At 31.5% G+C, this 18,765-nt stretch overlaps 1 protein-coding gene across 5 annotated transcripts; it reads left to right on the plus strand.

The window, feature by feature from the left end:
- The first annotated feature begins 1,600 nt into the window (after positions 1-1,600).
- On the plus strand, positions 1,601-12,845 carry m-cup (ankyrin repeat protein mann-cup). Of its 5 annotated transcripts, XM_071886730.1 has the most exons (5): positions 1,654-1,787; positions 5,453-5,648; positions 9,147-9,496; positions 10,620-12,110; positions 12,177-12,845. In XM_071886730.1, exons 3-5 carry the CDS (start codon positions 9,248-9,250, stop codon positions 12,393-12,395), a joined length of 1,959 nt encoding a protein of 652 aa, XP_071742831.1. In that variant the 5' UTR covers positions 1,654-1,787; positions 5,453-5,648; positions 9,147-9,247; the 3' UTR covers positions 12,396-12,845. The 5 variants fall into 5 exon arrangements, with proteins under 5 accessions (XP_040584018.1, XP_071742831.1, XP_040584019.1 ...); XM_040728084.2 differs by lacking the exon at positions 5,453-5,648 and having other exon boundaries at positions 1,601-1,787; XM_040728085.2 differs by lacking the exons at positions 1,654-1,787; positions 5,453-5,648 and adding an exon at positions 5,837-5,898.
- Positions 12,846-18,765: the final 5,920 nt, after the last annotated feature.

Here is an 18,765-nt window from a genome sequence, read left to right on the forward strand (position 1 = left end):
CGTTGCTTTATACACGTGAATCTATATTATACGCATTAATCAGAAAAATGCTTTCTTTTTTTGCTCGACAATTAAGAAAGAGGAATTGAAAGATGAAAAGAGGATAACAAATGATTTATAATCATTATATCCAGAACTCAACAACTGAGCTAATCACTTTCCCTACAGCACAGACATCAAAGCTTAACAAAATACCCTGATCACCAATTTTGGACAAGCGGAACGTAACGTCAAAAAAAACCACGAAGGGTATGTATCTATATTGTATAACACATTTTTACTAAACAACTAAATATTTGTAATCTAACAAGGAGAACAAACTTTTTTGAATCTCACAGCGGGGTCTACCCCTGTTGTTTTTTCATGTTGTTATACCCCCCCCCCTCTATTGCCATACACTTACACTGAAAGCAAATCGCCCCAGTCACAGTCACGTCAGCAGATGCGGGGGCTTGCTGAACGCCTAAGAGTGTATCACTGAACCCAAGTGAAGAATCATTAGTTTAGATAGATTTATTTTTTATTCAATGTTCGTCCTTTACAATCACTAAACAGCCCCAACACACTGATGAACAGATTGGCAACTCTTGACGATAAAGGTTGACTCCACGGCGTACCACACTGCCATGATGGCAGTGCAGAGTGAATCCAAGTTTGGATGAGAAGTTTGGCAGACATTCTTCTGCAAGACGCCTTAAACTGCAAAGTCTAGGAGAACTGAGTCTAGGGCTAGAGGAGCACATCGAGGCAGGCCAGAAGTCCGACATATAGTTGCTATAGAAGTTTTTGTTCTTGTTGGTTGTAAACACCTTTCAACACTATCTCCATCCTTAATGATTTCTTGATGTTGAAAGCAGTCCAGACGGAGATGCCAAGGGTACCTACAGATTTTTCGGCACTGACACCTGCGCGTTGGAGATCGCAGACGATTACCTATTTTTGTTTCGTTCCGACATTTTTACAATTAGAGGCATTGGATAAAAACAAAACTTGTTACAGCGGTCGTTTGATTACATTATGAAACTTCATGATTAAAAATAACGGTAATAAATCGTAATTAAAAGTTAGAGCAAGTTTTGGGTGCCCACTCTGTATCTAGTAAGGACATAACATAGGGAGGAATTTATCCGATGTCGATTTTAATTCCTACTCTAATTTCAACGAGGACTTACACTCGTCATAAGTTCCAAACTGATCATCAGTGTTACTCACCTTCATTTATGAGCACACGTACAAAGGATTACTTTATAGTTTATACCTATATGAGCTCTCTTCAAGAATGAAGTAATTATGATAAAAGCTTTGGAAAATAAAAAAAAACCCTATTTTATGCAACTCCAGTCATAGAAGAGTGATAAGTTATCACTCATCTATGACTGGCGTCGGTGATCACTGATCAGTGATAAACAATAGTGGAGCCGTCTCGCCTTTCATTTTAACATTATTTTTGCGTAGTTAGTACATACAATTTTTTGTTCAATAATTTGATGTTATAATTATTATACCTGACATGAAGTGGTATACTTTTACAATAGATGGCGCTAATACCTTTCTTATTACAAAGAGAAGAAGAAAAAAAAGAAGAGAGTGGCTTGAGCGGGCAGGTAGTTGGTGAGGAACAGAATAAGAGGTAGAGGGGGCGTGTGATGAAAAGGGCAGAGCAAGTGCTGTTGCTTATTACTTAATAGTCGTGAAATTCAATATCAATTCATTATTTTATTCAAGTAGCACATCTTATTAGTTATTAACTTATTTACTTACTGCTCACTCACTTCTTCCAAATTCACGTAAGTGGAGTTTATTTTAATTACTACTATAAGTACTTTGTGATTCTGACTTGTACTCTAGTCTTCTTACGGGCCCCTCTTGGGCGAACCCTAACCCGCCGTACTTTCCCTCACTCATACTCCATTTGGATTCCGTCTCCTTTTACGAATAAGTTGTTGTATTTTGGATTTGAGTTCCTAAAAGCAGTTTGGATGTGCGGCTTCCTCGTCTGAATCCAGTCATTGCGATCTAATGGCATTTTTCCATTGCCAGTCAAGTTATTTGTCATCCCCCTCCAATGTTGAAAAGGTACCTAGGTAGAATAATTGAATGTCTGAATCCTAGTCTTTCCAAGATGTGTCTATTGTGAAAGGGATGTCATTGTACAGTCTTAGAATATGTGGTGTGTCAACAGGAAAACAATCTTAAGCCAACATCCACTTTTATTTTTTTACTTCATATAAAGCCCAATATTTGTTAAGACATATTTGAGTCAATTAAAGGCTTGTTATTCAAATGTGTGGTATGAGTTAAGATGCACAAGAGTTTGGAACCTTTATTTGATTGAAGAGACTTATATTGTCCACAATATGGCCTCTTTCTAATGAATATACATCCATGTCTCATTCTTTTGTTGTGACGATCCATGTGGGCTACTAAATTCAATTTGCGAACCAAAGGACTATTTAAAATAATTAGTTCATAGAAGTTGACGATCATTGATCGTAATAGAATACAAATGACATTTGAAGATGGATTACAAATGTAATCTACATCCAATTAGCTTGCTTTTATGTTGACGGGCTTCATATCACTCATGTTTCTTTCACGTGTGTTTAATTCATTTAAATCATACTATCAATTACAGTTGTAGTCTAAAAGAAATCTTCAACATTATATTATGCTAAAATTCTTCCATAATTACTTCATTTGTTTTTGACCAAATAATATTTCTTATGGTTTTCCTTATATATCAAGCTCTAACGTCTCCTTTTAACCTACTGAGTACTACTATACATTAATTATATAAATAATTTCTTCAATTTATATTTAATTTTATCTTATGAACAAATCAATATGTCAATTGTGAATTCGTAAGAGTGTTATCACGATACCAATATTTTCGCAAATTGGTATTTCTTTACTTTTTCAGCTAAAATTATAAAAGAAATAAAAGTCAATTTGCACATTCTTACACTCCTATCCTTCACATTTTTTTGGTTTGATATGGGATCCTATAAGTAATCTTGATGTAAAAATTAAGATTTAAAAAAAATATATATACAGACTTTGACAATCAATATTCTTAGGGTTAGTTTCCTTCTTGGTGGTGATTACTATTGCTGACCGCTTGTACCTTATGCTACCAAAATAACGAGCATTACATATTGAACCTTTAATATATTATTCATAATTTTATTTTCTATACTATGAATGACATTTTTTAAGGGATTAATATATTTCTATTTCAGTTGTATACCCAAGATGCAAAAAAATATAAAATTTTCAACGTAGCTTATCGTTATCTTCTGAATACAGACTGAAATATCATTTCTTACTTACTATTATAAGGGATATGAACTAATTCGTCATATTTAGGTGGATCTTTCCTCTAAACTGAAACTTATTTGTGAAGTTAAATAAAGATACAACAGAAAGGGCAATTTTTTTTTCTGCTCAGAAATATGAGGATATTTTTGTATGACGTACTGTGTACTATTTTAGTACCATTTTAAATACAATATGGTTTACCAAACAACATTAATGTAGTGGATAGTATTTTTTTTCCTAGCTTCATTAATTTTTTCAACTTCAAATATAATTATTTATTTTGCGTTGCAATGGTTTAGTTTAATTAATAGTACTTACAACAAATTACTTAGTTCTGTAGAATCATAATATTATGTTTTTATTAGTATAAATTAGTTCTTCAATCATCTCAAAAGGGTTTCTCCACTATGAGGATGCTTTTACAAAGTTACTTATGTAATGTATTAAATCAATCATATCTCCATTAGCACATTAATAGATATTCCTAAGAAAATTACCCCCCTAAGAATTATTCATCTTTTCGTTTTGTGTTCTATTAATTTTTGGATTGAACCTTTATTCAATTAAGTAGTTCATTTTCTGATAAATTGTACACGAATCTTTCCAATTGCATTTCTATTGAATGTTCATTTTGTTAAAAAATTTCTATTTTATTTAACGAATGTTGATAATATAATCTTCCAGATGGATATTAATTATGCTACCTATGCAATTATCATTAAAAAATTACCATACGTTATGCATTCATAAGTATACAACTAGTACTATTTTAATATACAAAATCAGTGCATTCATACTTCTATATTTAACTTTTTGGCCCACGATAATCGGTATCTAACAATTGTTGTTCATTTTTTTTAAATAAACAAATCATATCATGTGATAAAAGGATGATATAATATTATTAATTAATTAATAAGCTTTTCTTTGTTGATCCCTTTACATTAAGAATTGAAATGTTTGTTGTTTTTTTGTTGTTTTAAATGATTAAGTCGCTCTATAGTTACTAATACCTCCATAAATAATTATTTTTATTTAAAAAAAATGGCATCTGCATAATTTCAGTCATTCTTTAAGATCAGTGATTCCAAACCTTTTTCATCATTGCCTAGCCCTATAGCATTTTTTAAACTATGCAACATATGTTTAATCAAATTTTGAATTCATTATTTGTGTGATCTACTGTGGAGCACTATGTATCAGAGGATCCCCATTTAGTAACCACTGACCTGGAGGGTTCTGTGTAAACTCATTTTTTATAGACAAATTTGGACCATATTTTGGTCCAAATCGCGGTAAGCCTCTCTGAGCATTTACAGCATTAGATAAAAATGTTTATTCTTATTAATTGAACCTTAGCTGTTAGTAAAAACGCTAATATGCTTCTTTAAGAGGATAAGGCCCTAATACCTGTATTAAGTTAACTGGGATAGCTTATTTAATATAATAAATAGTTTTTAGTCATCTTAAACCAATTATTTTGCTGCAATATAGGTACCTTAGGGATAACAGCGCGAAATATTTTTAGATACCTTATTTAAAGTATATTAATGACCTCGATGTTGAGTTAAGTAATTTAGAGTTGTAGAAGGTTTTATTTCAAGTCTGTTCGACTTACTCTACTTACGGTATTCTTCCGATGCTCACCATTTTGAAACATACATTACCTTATTAACAATAACTCTATAGAATCGGTCTAGACCAAATTTTAAAGGAGGCCGGTCTGGTTTGAACTTTAAAGGATCGAATTAGTCCCGTTTTATAAAAAATTATAACGGTTTCAGAGCGGTATAGGATTTTCAGATCGAAATCCAACACTAAATATTACTTCTATTTTTTTTTATGGATTACTTTGGTAAATTTGTATTACACAAACAAAGGATTATTATTATCTCTCATATTTTTCAAGAAATGAATACTCCAAGATAATCATATTGAGTATTTATGGATAACATTTTCTCTATGGTTGTACATAAATGCTGAAAAATTACTGATAGTAATAATAAAAAAATCAATTGCAATTAATTAGACATGTGATTCATATACATGATAGTATTTTTTTTAAAGTAAAAAATGAAAAGAACGCTCGCCGTTATGTGTTTTAGAATCATCTTAATGATATTCTCTCTGATAGCTCAGGTTTGTTCCGCCTTGAAGGGAGTGAAAGTGCATTGGATTTAAGAAAACTACGTATTTTTTTTACAACCTTAGTTTGTGTTCAAAAATCAGAGAAAGTGTATCTTTTTCCAAGAAGTTTCTTGTTTGAATTTATATATATATAAAGAGTAAAAGGATGTAAAATGAAGATGGATTCTAAGGCACTTTTGAATGTGAGTAAGAGTGGTGTTTATAAATTCTAATACTGATGCCTTTAGCCAGTTCATTGTTGGTTTTTTTGTTTTTTGATGAAGGAAGCGTTATTAGTGTATCATTCCGTGTTGGTGGTGGAATGTTTATATATGTATATTCAATATCTGTATACAGTGTGTATCCTTTATTGCCTTGTTGTGGGCGTAATAACAAATCCGTTTATTATAGTCCATGTAGTATCCATTTATTCGTGAGTGGGACAGGAGGTTGGTAAGTCAAATATCGTTCGTTTTGTGATATTAGAATTTTAAATGCAATCATGCTCTTCCTTACAAAAAAGTTTCACTTTCAATTTATATTCATTTCTTTAGCATAGCACTTTCTTTCATGCCAGGAAAATAATATTAATACATATTATATGATCATATATTGTTAAATGATTATAACTTTAATTCTTCATACTTTCAAGGTAATTTTTACATCCATTTTTTCACCATTTCTAAAAAAACGTATTCCCACTTGGTTATATCATTATTTATATATCAGGCCAGCATTACGTTCTTTTTACTTTCTTTTCAGTTGAGTTTATTAGTATGTATATGGGAAGTAATTTTTATTACTAGGCTATAAACCTCTGGTTCGTAGGCGTAAAATATTTGATGTATATATGTTTTTATCCCTTAATTATCTGTAAGGAGTTTTCCTATTCAAAAATATATCCTTAAGACATCTATATATACAATGAGGATGAATAGTTGATCAAAGTTTCATCAGAAAGATGTGAAAAACCTTCTCAAATGTTCCACTTCGCGAATTTTATTAATTTATTTTTTTACTCGAGGAAATTTCTAATTTTTTTACATGTTCAATATGAATTGCCCCGAAGAATAATATATGTGGCTCATCAACATAAAAACTATCTTGAGCAAGATAATCATTTTCAGAAAATGTAAGGGTTATACTTCATTCAGACCAATATTTCAAAAACATATTTGAGTCACTGAAAGGCTTATCATTTAAATTTGTGGGATGAGTTAAGAAACAAAATAATTTGGTCTTTATTTTAAGACCTTTATTTGATTTAAGTGACTTGATTTGGCCCCTATCAAATATAATACATAAATTTTTAGGACTGAACTGGACCGGATCCAGACTTCAGTCCTAAATTAGGATCGAGACAACACTAATCCATACTACATTTTGAGAACAATCATTCTAGCTTGCTTTTGTGTTGACAGGTCACATATATTATAATAATGATGGTTGGTTTTTTGTGTGTTGTTCCTATTTGCTATTGAGTAATGTGTTTTTCATGAGCATAGATGGATACGATGTTATTATGTCGGACAGTTATATTGTAATATTTATTTACATATGCTGTGTACAAGTTGCGATGTTTGAATAGTTGTAATTTGTATAAACAAATTGTACAAGTTACAATTTCTGCCTTTCAATACGCATTATTTGATAACATCAATCATTTTAATTACCGATTTTTAATTGATGTTACCATTTCATTTTGATCTACTAAAAGTACTTATTTATTATATATTTACGAGTAATATAACTGTGGGAGTTTAAACAATATAATGCCTTCTTATCAATTAGGAATTTTCATCAAAAGAGTCAGCAATTACTAATTATTGAATATCAATTATTGCATTATCCTCCTCTCAAATAAATACTCTCCATTTTTGAGTTGCAACTTGTACTATTTTCTTATACAAGTTACCACTTTACACGACATATCTTTATAAATATTGGTTCTTTTAATATTACAAAGCATAATTAGCATATACGATAGTCATTGTTAAATCGATTTTTTTTATTTATTTCTGGTTTCCTATGGTTTACATACTAAAAAATGCAATCAGTCTTGAACTTGCTACCCCCTACCCTTAAACAGGTTAAATAGAAGAACAAGTTTTTTGTTTGGAGTTCCGTATTACCATAAATTATTGGACTTCAAATCGATCCAGTCCCGTCTTGTCCCTCCTATCTGTTTTTGAAAGAATTCCCAAATTTTAAAGCGCCCTCTACTCCAGGCGTAATTTTCATTTATGGGTATCTCAGTTTACCATTTGAATGAGCTTGTAAAATGTAAAAACTCTAACAGTGTTTAAACCAAATGAATTGTTTGCAATTATTCTTCATTTAAGTCTAAATTAGGTTTATTAAAATTATAGAAACATGATTTATGATGACGTTACTCTAAATCAATCTTCTATAATTTTAATAAGGTTAATTTAGACTATAACTAGGCTTAAGTTTGGAATAATGGCAAACCATTCACTTTTTTTAAACACTGTTAGAACTTTTAGCTTTTTGATACTAGCTTTCATTATTGGGGGGGGGGAGGGGCTTCGTTCCAAAAACGATTAAAAGACTGTACATATAATTACTTATATGTATATGGTTATTTTATGCATATACTAGTAGAGGGTGCCTGCTCAGGGGCGTCAGCAGGGGATGGGGTGGAATTTTTGTTTTTTACGAGAAAATTTAATATTTGATATTTTTTGTGAACAGCTGTGGATTTTTGAAAAAACTTTAACTTTTTGTGAATAGATCTTGAAGTAAATAGAGGGCCGGGAATAGGACAAAAAAAACAGAGAGGGAGAAGAGACAAGGGATGAGGCAGAGAGATGGAAAAGGATATATAATTTCGATCAAAAACATGATCTTAAGACACCGGAGTCCCAAAAAAAATATCATAGGAACATTCTTGATTATTTTATAAATCCACTTGCTAAATAACAGACGGATATATTCGACCATTTTGGGTTCATGTGTGATAAGCCCAAAAACAAACTTATGTTATAAATATAATATATATGACATAAGATAAATTTATTTGAAAGGCTTCAGAAACTTTTAGGAAGACTAGCGACGCCACTAGTCTATGAGACTGGAATGGGCGTCAAAATTTTAGGACCGATGCATGCCTACCATTAATATTTACATGTTAAATGATACATTCAACATACTTTTTACTCTTAAGTCTATTTATTTTTATACTAGTAGACAGAGTCCCCTTTTTTGTGATCCGCAGTCGTATCAATTTTATCATTTGGCCTTGAGTTGAGTCTGTGTTTTTCTGTGTTGAAATGTAGTACCCCTTATATATTAATATACATGTACTTTTTTTCTCATTAAGAAGTTATTCGAGATTTGATTAAAAATAAGGCATGTATTTTTGGTGGTGGATGTGTATGTATTCTGTTAGTAGTGCTTTAGTGTCTACTTAGGCCTGTATATATACGTTAGTGTTTAGACGTATATGTATGTATGTGTGGATTTTTCGTCGTTGATAATAGTAAAAAAATATAAAAAAAGATTGGTCATTAATATTGTAAAAAAATTATGTTGCATGCACATCAAAAAAATTAATCGTGAATGATTATTGTTCTATAAGTGTTGTTTTTGTTAGTATATTTTTACTATTGTTAATAAAAGGATGCAATTTCTAAAAAAATTATATTATGAACTCGGACTCAAATCCTTATTCAATTTTTCAGAGCGACTTGCTAAAGAACTTCTAAGGTTTTATTTGCTCAGTGTGGCGAAGAAAATAAAGCTGTCTCCTTCAAAGAATAAACCCCGATCCCTCCTCAGTAAAATGTGGTTGGGTAACTCGGCTTCTCCTTCTTCTTCCAATGCAAAAGGGGATACTGGAATTACACAAAAAGAAGCACTCTTCGCAGACCTGTACCAGGAAGTTAAATGCGCTGCACCTTCTGCTCAGCTCTCATATAGTCTAAGAAGTCGCATTGAAAGATGTGACAAGTCTACTAGACGTGAAATCACCTCCAAAGTCAAAGATGGAACATCTCCTTTATTTATAGCTTGCAAAAAGGGAAACGTTGAGGTAATGTACATAGTTAATACAACAAGTGTTTTTGGAGTAACATTATGTGAAGTATCCGTCCCTGTCTTTAACTCCTTTTTGTCAGAGCCTAACTACAAATAAAATATACTATATATATATATAAGGATTAAATTATTGCTTGTGTTTTTATCAATTGATTAGAAATAGACATTGATTGTACTGCACATACATGTTACACGATTTGTAATGGAATTAGAGAGATAATAGAGAAAATGCTTTTTGAGCTCCTATATTATTTTTATATATGAGGTGCGTCGACGTTAAAACAATCCTGAACAAAAATTAAGATAAGGAAAAAATGCCATTTTATATTTTTACTTCATATAAAAGAGGGGTTGAAAAGTCCTGGGCTTAACAAAGAAAACAGGGGTTTTTTCGTTCAAAACTAGCTTTTCAATTTTTTTTTTAAATAACAAAAGTAGCGTCCCACATAGGGCAATAACTCACAAACTAAAGAATAGATTGCCATGAGATGTCGACAGCTGTCTTGAAGGTTGGTACTGACTGAAAATGTGGTGAATTTGTTGATAGAAATGAATGATGATTCGTGGAAGAATATAATGCTCAAGTTTGAGATAAGTCATTCTAGCTTGCTTTTGTGTTGACGGATTAATTGTCAATATAAATTTACTTCAAATTCCCTTCACATTCTTTGCAATGTGATATTGCACAAATATTTCTCTCAAATACCCAATACTCGTTGTTATACTTTATTATGTTATTATTCTTTTTTCTTTTTTTTAATAAAAATAATAACAAAGACAAAAGACAGCAAACTGCAAGTTTCAAAAATCTAATTTTCGAATTATATTAAGATGATAATGAATAATAACAAATAGAAATTGCAATTGGATAGACTTGATGTGTAATATCATAACTTTCTAAAAAATGATTCAGGTGAAGAAAAAAAAAACACTGGGATAGTATTACTATTAATGGAATATTTGAATATTTTTTTAGTGGATACAATGAGTAGATGAATTAATGATATGCATTTTAATTATTATAAATTTGCTATAATATATGTAGGTTTTAAATAAGAACAATTTATCCTCCTTGGGAACTGCATATTTAACGACTACCTTTTTTCTCTCTATTTCAGATTGTGGAGTATCTAGTAACAACGTGTTCTGCAGATATAGAACAAAAGGGGGTGTACGAAGTACAAGATGATAATTCTGTGCATAAAGTGACTCCTCTATGGTGTGCTGCCGTTGCTGGCAAAGTAAAAGTTGTGGAAGTACTCGTTAATCACGGAGCTAATGTGAACTGTGAATCGGACACAGGCTCTACCCCTGTCAGATCAGCTTGTTTCATGACGCATTTAGAAATTGTAAAAATTCTTGTACTTAATAATGCGGATATTCAAAAACCTAACTACAATGGGGGTACATGTTTAATAAACTCTGTGCAGTCTGTTGAGCTCTGTGAATTTCTACTCAAACATGGAGCAGATGTTAATGCTCAGGACATTCAATGTAAAACGGCCCTCCACTACGCTATTCAAGAACATCGTTCTGCTACTACAAAACTACTCCTACAGTATGGGGCTATTCCATTCCTGAAGTCCCGATATGGAGATGATGCACTTCAGACAGCTTGTCTTAAAGGGGCATGGGAAATATTTGACTATCTAGTCGACCATTTACCCTATTCTCCAGAGAGAGTTGCAAACTGCTTTGAGTTACTTGGATCTACCTTTCTCGATGAACATCACGATTCTCAAAAAACGATTCAATACTGGAAAGCAGCATGTGATATCAGAGAAAAATTTGGTTTGAAAAAGCCACTGACTCAAAATGCAAAAAATAATTACACTAATATGAGAGAATTCGTTGACTGGACAGAACTTGAAAGTGTTGCTCTTGATTTAGATGCTATGAGGATGCAAAGTTTGCTCATTTGTGAAAGAGTACTGGGTTCTCTTCATAAAGACACAATCTATCGTATAATTTATCGAGGAGCTGCCTACGCTGACTCACTTCAATATCAATATTGCATCGATCTGTGGAAATATGCCCTTGAGCTTCGTATTACCAAAGACTCTATTTTGTTCTTTGATACATGTTACACAGCTCAGGCTCTTGTAAAGTTACTTCTTGACGTTCATGAAAAGAATTCTCAAGGTATCATTCCTACTCAAGTTCGTCTCAAGGACGTTGTTTCCATTATTGAACTTCTCATTAAAGATGTAGCATTGTCTTCGGGTTTGCTCAAAGTAGCTCCTGTTTATATCAGACAAAGGGATTCCCATGACCAAATTTTATGTACTATTACCAATTTATTATATTTAGTGACTCAGCTTCCAAACGGTGAGATCATGCTTAGTTTGGAGCTACGAAAGAAAATACATCACTTAGTACATAATGTCAATCCTACTACGGCTGATGGATCCACACTTCTTCATTTAACTGTGTCAGAAAGCAATGTCCTCAAGACTCAAAACATCATTGAAGAAGGGCATTATTCATTCTTTCCTAATTTAGAAGTCCTCAAAATACTTGTAGAATGTGGCGCTAATGTTAATGCTATGAATTCCACTGCATCGACCCCACTTCACATTGCAGCTGTTCCTCAAAATTATAGAACCAAGGTATTCATTGATAAACTTGTATTGTTTATTCATTTCATAAAACTTTCTTTCTTTTTCAATATTCAGATTATTGAATTGTTACTCAAGAATGGAGCGCATATCGACATTAGGGATTTCTATGGTGTCACCCCCTGTCGCCTTCTAAAAGATATTGGATCCTGTCTTGTGAACCCATTAAAGTATACCACTCTAAAATGTCTTGCAGCCCAAGTGATATCAAGGCACAATTTGCCCTTCCAACGACAAGTCCCTGCTGCTCTAGAAGCCTTCATTGATGCTCATTAAATATGAGAATTATCGAGCGAGCTACAAATTTTAAAATATTCTTGATTCATTGAATATTTAGATAAAGATAATTAGTCGTTGTTTCACAAAAAATTATGCATTGCATCATCTTTTCTATAACTTGATACATTCTATGTACGTAAATTGTTGCCATGATTCAACAATTATTTGATATGATCATGTGCAGTTTTTTCATAGTAGTAAGGTCATTGAAAACCTTATCTTCGTTTCACCCGTGTTTGCTTTTTCTGTGATTTTTTTTTTTTGTAAATGAAGTATCTTTATAAATGTTTTATCACTGTTATTTTAAAAAAGGAAAGAAGATACTATTATGCAGCTAGTTTGTATGATCAGATAGTTCTGTCCCTTATATAATATTCTTTATATAATGAAATGATGTTATTATATATACACAATTAAAATAATGAAAAAATAGATAGACATAAGTTATTCCATGACTTTAAATTTAATGCCATCGCCCAATAAGGTGGCAATATTATTAGAAATATAAATATATATATTTACTTATATATTAAATATACATATATTATTTACTCAAAATATATCATATTATTTTTTACCATTATATAAATGTATTTTTATTACTATTCAAATTATACCGGGTGGTCCATTAAAATATGAATACTAACTCATTCAATAATTAATGAAGGTTAGTTGATATTTCGATATATTGAAGAATAAACAATTATTAACAAAACAAAACAAACCTAAGCTGTCTAGCTTACGTAAAAGTCGAGAAAATGACACTTGAAAGTGATGGACGAATTTCCATTCGCGCTCTCCAAGCAATTGAGCGCAAGGCCTATTGGTCGAACGTCTCCAAATCCACTGTCAGTAAGTACGAAACGTTAGAAAGGAAAAAGACCAAACTGGATCCGGAAGAGTTATAGAAAACAGACCAGGACAATCCCTTAAGTCTATGACGGCCCATGCAATAGATCTTGGATTTTACCACAGATCGTCCAGAGAACCATCAACAAGTGAGTAGAAAGAGCCTTGTGAGAGTGGAGAGGACACCTTTGACACCAGCAATGAAAGAAACCCATATCCTCCGTTGCAAGATTCTTTTGAGTTCTTTTGAAACCTTTTTTGACACTTGGCCCCCTACAGCCCTGATGCCAACCCCTAGACTACACTTTTTGGATGCACGTTGAGTGGAAAGTCTGCAGTGTCTGTCATCCAAACACTGATGCCCTCAAAGCCATTGTCTGGCAGTACAGGGACGCCATCACAAAGGACTACATCCATAGCGGGTACTTGTCGTTACCGCCTAGAAGACATGATTGCCACTTAGGGCGGCTAAATTAATGATTAAGAGAGCTTAGACGCCCATCTATTTATAGTATTAATTTTGTTGAAATTAAATAGTTAATAAATAAATAATATTTTCTTGAAGTTTAAAATTCCACTTGATATGTCCTTACAAATATTAAGTAAATTTTAATAGGTCAAAGATTCTTTTTTCAAGCATTTTGGGTCATTCTTTCCGGAATAGCCCTTATAAAAATAAGGCAATTTGTTTGATGCGAAAAGCGAAGATGGAATGGAGACGACTGTAAAGTCGTTTAGCCAGCCATATTCTTCTGAGAATACCATCGAAATATACCTATGCACATAGGCGTAGACCCAGTGTTCCCTGGCGTAAGAGAAGATATATATTTTGGGGAATATTTGGAACTTACATTTTATTGATTAGACATTTCTTGGTGACGTTTTGTTTAGAAACATATAATATTGTGTGAATACCGCAAATACATTTTATTTCACGACTTGAATGGTTCACGCAACCTATTGAAAGTGCGTGCTGTTTTTTTTACATTCAATAGTCAATTACAAACCTACAGAACGCCATCATCAATTGTCATATTTACTTTTAGAGGTTTTTTTTTTTAAAGAAATTAAATATATGCATTTCTTCTATCGTAAATTACTCTGCCAAATTTAATTATTAAAATCTACTTTTTAAAATTAGTTTTTTTAAAGTTAATTTTCATCAACTTTCAGATATCTCCGGTAAAATATGGATATGATCCAGTATCTTTTAGGCCTTTTTCTATCAACCGGAAAAATTTCATAAACTTATTTCATTTGACATAAACATTATTGCACTTGCAAAATGCTGTTTCGTAATCACAAATTTAGTAGGCTACAATACATAGAAAACATATTTTTATATAAAGGTACGAATACATTTTTATGTCAGCTACAACTTTTTGGGAAAAAAATTAGTCTAAATAGCTAAAATTAAAAATTTCCTTTTAAAAAAAAGTTCATTTTTGTCAACTTTCAGACATCTCCGGTAAATTATAGGTATGAACCGGAAAACTTATGAGTTTTGTATATAAACTATCAAAATTTTATGATAAAAAATCAGCTGACATCGATATTATAGGACTAACAAGAATTTGATTTTTAAAAACAAATTCAGTTTGATGGCTACGAGACATAGAGAATACATTTGTCTATGGCAACTAATAAATTTTTTTGTCATCTACAACTCTTTTTAAGAAAAAATTTCATTTTAAATATCACTAATACATTATAAATTGAAAATTCAAGTTTTAAATTTGTGTTTTAAAAAAGATTAATTTTCGTCAACTTCCAGACATTTCCGGTAAATTAAGAACAAAATTCGGTAAACTTCAGACTTTTATGTATCAAGTGGGATAATTTTATAAAATTATATCCACTGATATAGCCATTATTGGACTGGTGAAATTTTGTTTCCTAAGCTAGGGACATATAAAAAGGGGGCTTACTACTGATATTTGCTGTCTACCGTTGAGAGGGGAAAATATTAATTGAATTCAAAAGAATATTATTCAGTTTATTTGGTCATCAATTAATTATAACTCACTAATCCGAATTGGAGACTCGAACATGGATTGTAGTTAACTCTAATTAAATTGGGACTTCTATCTACAAGAGGACTTTGACTAGGACTCAATATGAAAGACTTGCAACTTGTTTAGAATTCGTCGTCAGATTTTAATAAGACGCAAGACTAACTTATGTACCCAAAAACTCGCAACTTTACTTTTGAGACTTCATTCTAGCTTATTTCTCAATAATTGAGATTCTACTAGAGATTGTAAAAATTACTGAATTAAGTAATAATCATATTTTTACTAATTTAATTAATGAGTTTCGATGTAACTGATACTACAAGTATTATTATTCCCGATCCCTAATTTCTTGGAATTGCTCTTTTCTATTTATCATTCATTAATTATTTGTCCACGAAAAATTATGAATAAAAACCATCCTCAGAAAGTTTGTAAACATAAATAAAATATTAATATAATATTGTTTGCTTGATTCTAAGCGAATAGTATCAGCATATTTTAAAAATACTAACTAAGAATTTTACCACAATAAGAGTAACATTTAATTAACCCGAACAAAATTGTGGTTTAAGAACAGTGAATGGATAATGACAATAACTAATTGATAGAATAGGTATAGATTTAGCATTAAGCAATATACATAGATTTAATTTATATTAGTAACTACTAATAAGAAAATGAATAGAACGTAGCTCATGTAAAATCCACACGCTCGCTTTTAGCGTTCAAGTCCTTTAGTAAAATATGTCTGCGAATATTGCACAGTTTTCCCTGTAACTAGAGGGGGACTTGTTTTCTATATTTTTTTTTTGCCGAGAAGACATTTCGTCGATGTACCATTTGGTCGAAAAATTATATTTAATATATTGAGATATACAATTGCATATTTTAATTCAATTTAAAATGATAGTATGATAAATCAGGGAGTACTATAGAGATGGAGAACGTACTGTTTTTTGTTTACTACTTTAGTAGATCCACGTTGTTTTTCCTTTTGATTAAATCATTAAAAGTATCCTGAGGTTTTTAATAGAGATGATTCGCTTATAGTTGAAGGAGAGGGGTAAAATTTTAATTATTAAGTCAAGTTCTTTCTGCATCCCACAATTGGTGAACTCCAGGACCGGATCAACAGTGTGTGGGGTCCCCCTTGTGTAGGGGTTGAAAGATGCTAGATGTTTTGAGCAATTTCTCTGCGGAGGTTACGGAGACGCTAGACCTATTAAGAAGCTTTTGTATTAAGTGCAGGGTGGGGCTCTAGGGTGTTACTACCTTCAGTCATTATGATAAAACCAGCCCTGTCATGGTGTTTTATTTACTACTATACAAGATTTATACAAGAGCAGATATTCCTTCATTCAAAAACTCCATATGACAGGAGATATTCTCCACTAATTCAAGGAATGTCCGTGCTATGGCAAACAACAAGTCCGACTTTATATCGACAAATAATTTCGTCTGGCTTAATTGTTTTACCAAAATCTAATCAAAAGACAACCAGCATTTTATTGATGGAAGCAGAAATAGATAACTCAACATCTGATTATCAGACGGAAAATTTTACGGATAGGAGGATAATGGATCGATCAAAACAATGTTGTGTTTTATGCTTAAAATTGTCCTAGGCAAGTAAACGACGTAGTTGCAATGGTTCCTCTATCGAGAATTGATTCGAAAGTCATGAAAAAATGGTTCTTCAAAGTTCTTAAACCTGTTACTGACGTCGGGTTTAGACCCGTCGCCATCCTAACTGATGGATATTCGATCAACCTTTAATTTTTAAGAACGAATTAGGAAATGGTTTTACCCCACTCCATATGGAAAATCCGTTTTCCATCTGAAAAGAAAAGATATTCTTATTATTTGATTCAATCCATATTTTCAAAAATTTCTACAATAACCTAATAAATAGGAAACATTTAGTTTTTCCATCTTTTGAAAAACATGACAAATACTTGGAAGCTCATTCTCACCAAGTTGTCGAAATTTATCAAAAAGAAATAGGCCTAGGAATCAAATATACAAATCAACTCTCCCATCAAGTCTTATTTCCTCAACCTATTGAACAAACTAAAGTCAGTATATCAATATATCATTGGAGTTCTCTTATGATTCTACTATAGAAGCTTTGAAACATTATGGAAATAGCAAGGGCTCCTGCAAAACCTATTTTAGGAATAAATGAATGTTTTAGGGATATGCTTAGCTCATCTTATCTTGAGTTAATGTAATATATTAATAAATATCAAGTTATAATTACAAATATGTATTGTGTTTTTATTTATATTGATTCAGGTGTTTGGGTAACAGAACAAATTGAATCATTCTTAGAATTAGAAAACGATTTATATCGTAAATCTTAACCTTTAGTAAGTTAGTACAACAGAGATTATTCAAATGGGAATAAGATTTGAAAGTAATTTTATTTAGAGACATTGTGGAAAATTAAATTATGTATATATTTTGGGAATGTCTAATAGTGTATAAAAAAAACATGTAGAAAAGAGTGCGCTCTCCATCTCTATAGTACTCCCTGGATAAATCAAGGACTACAAGAGTAGTCTTTGGATTAATAAATATTATTCATATACTATAGGTCAATTTTTGGTGGAGCAACGGGCAAAGTAGAACTATGCCTCATTGTCCTTTGCATTCTTCCCTATTGCCAGTGTCGTTTTTTGTGGAGTTTTTAAGGAAGAGGTCGAGTTTTTAATGACAAAAGGGCATAGATGCTATGGGGAAAGGATGATTTCTTTGTCCTATCAACTAATTAGGTCATATTTACACTGCCTTATCATTTGATTGGCTTACAAAATCAAAAACTGGATAAAAAATTAAATAATAAGAAGTGTTAGAGAAAAAATAAAGGTTAAATAAATAAATTTCAGTATACAAAAATAAATTAAAAAGGACATTCTGTTAATACTTAGAGACAAGGTATGTCCTACATTGTCCAATGTTAGTAGTTATAAGTTCATTAATTATATTTATATATCATATAAATATAATTGTTAATACTATCAAAAGTCAATAGACAAAAGGTGTAAGAAAAATATCCTAATATCAACTATGTTCAATAGTTTTTTGACGAGGAACCAAATGATGCTTTCAAATTTTGGATATGTTGATGGTAAGTGGGCCAAATGGGCCAAAATGTATTTTTTGGCCAAGTCGACCTGTATTACAATTCGACATTTGGTTTAATAACTCCGAGACACGTGATCAAATTAAAATGAAATTATAAACTTAAGTTTGCCTTATCCTCAGCTTCTTAACAAGGTATGTTTCGAGTTTTTACTATTATCCAGTCCAGAGATATGGAAGGAGGTTATTACGTAAACCGTGCCAAATAGATGATTTTACTTACGTCAATTACTTCGGTAAATATTATTTGATTTTAAAATAAATTACATATTCAGAATCAGTGCATCAAAGCACAAATTTTGATATCCAATTGAAGAATAAAAAAAATATTTTTTGTAAACAAATATAATAAAAATTGA

Source organism: Lepeophtheirus salmonis, chromosome 2 (genome assembly GCF_016086655.4).
Source record: "Lepeophtheirus salmonis chromosome 2, UVic_Lsal_1.4, whole genome shotgun sequence".
Classification (NCBI taxonomy): Eukaryota; Metazoa; Arthropoda; class Copepoda; order Siphonostomatoida; family Caligidae; genus Lepeophtheirus; species Lepeophtheirus salmonis.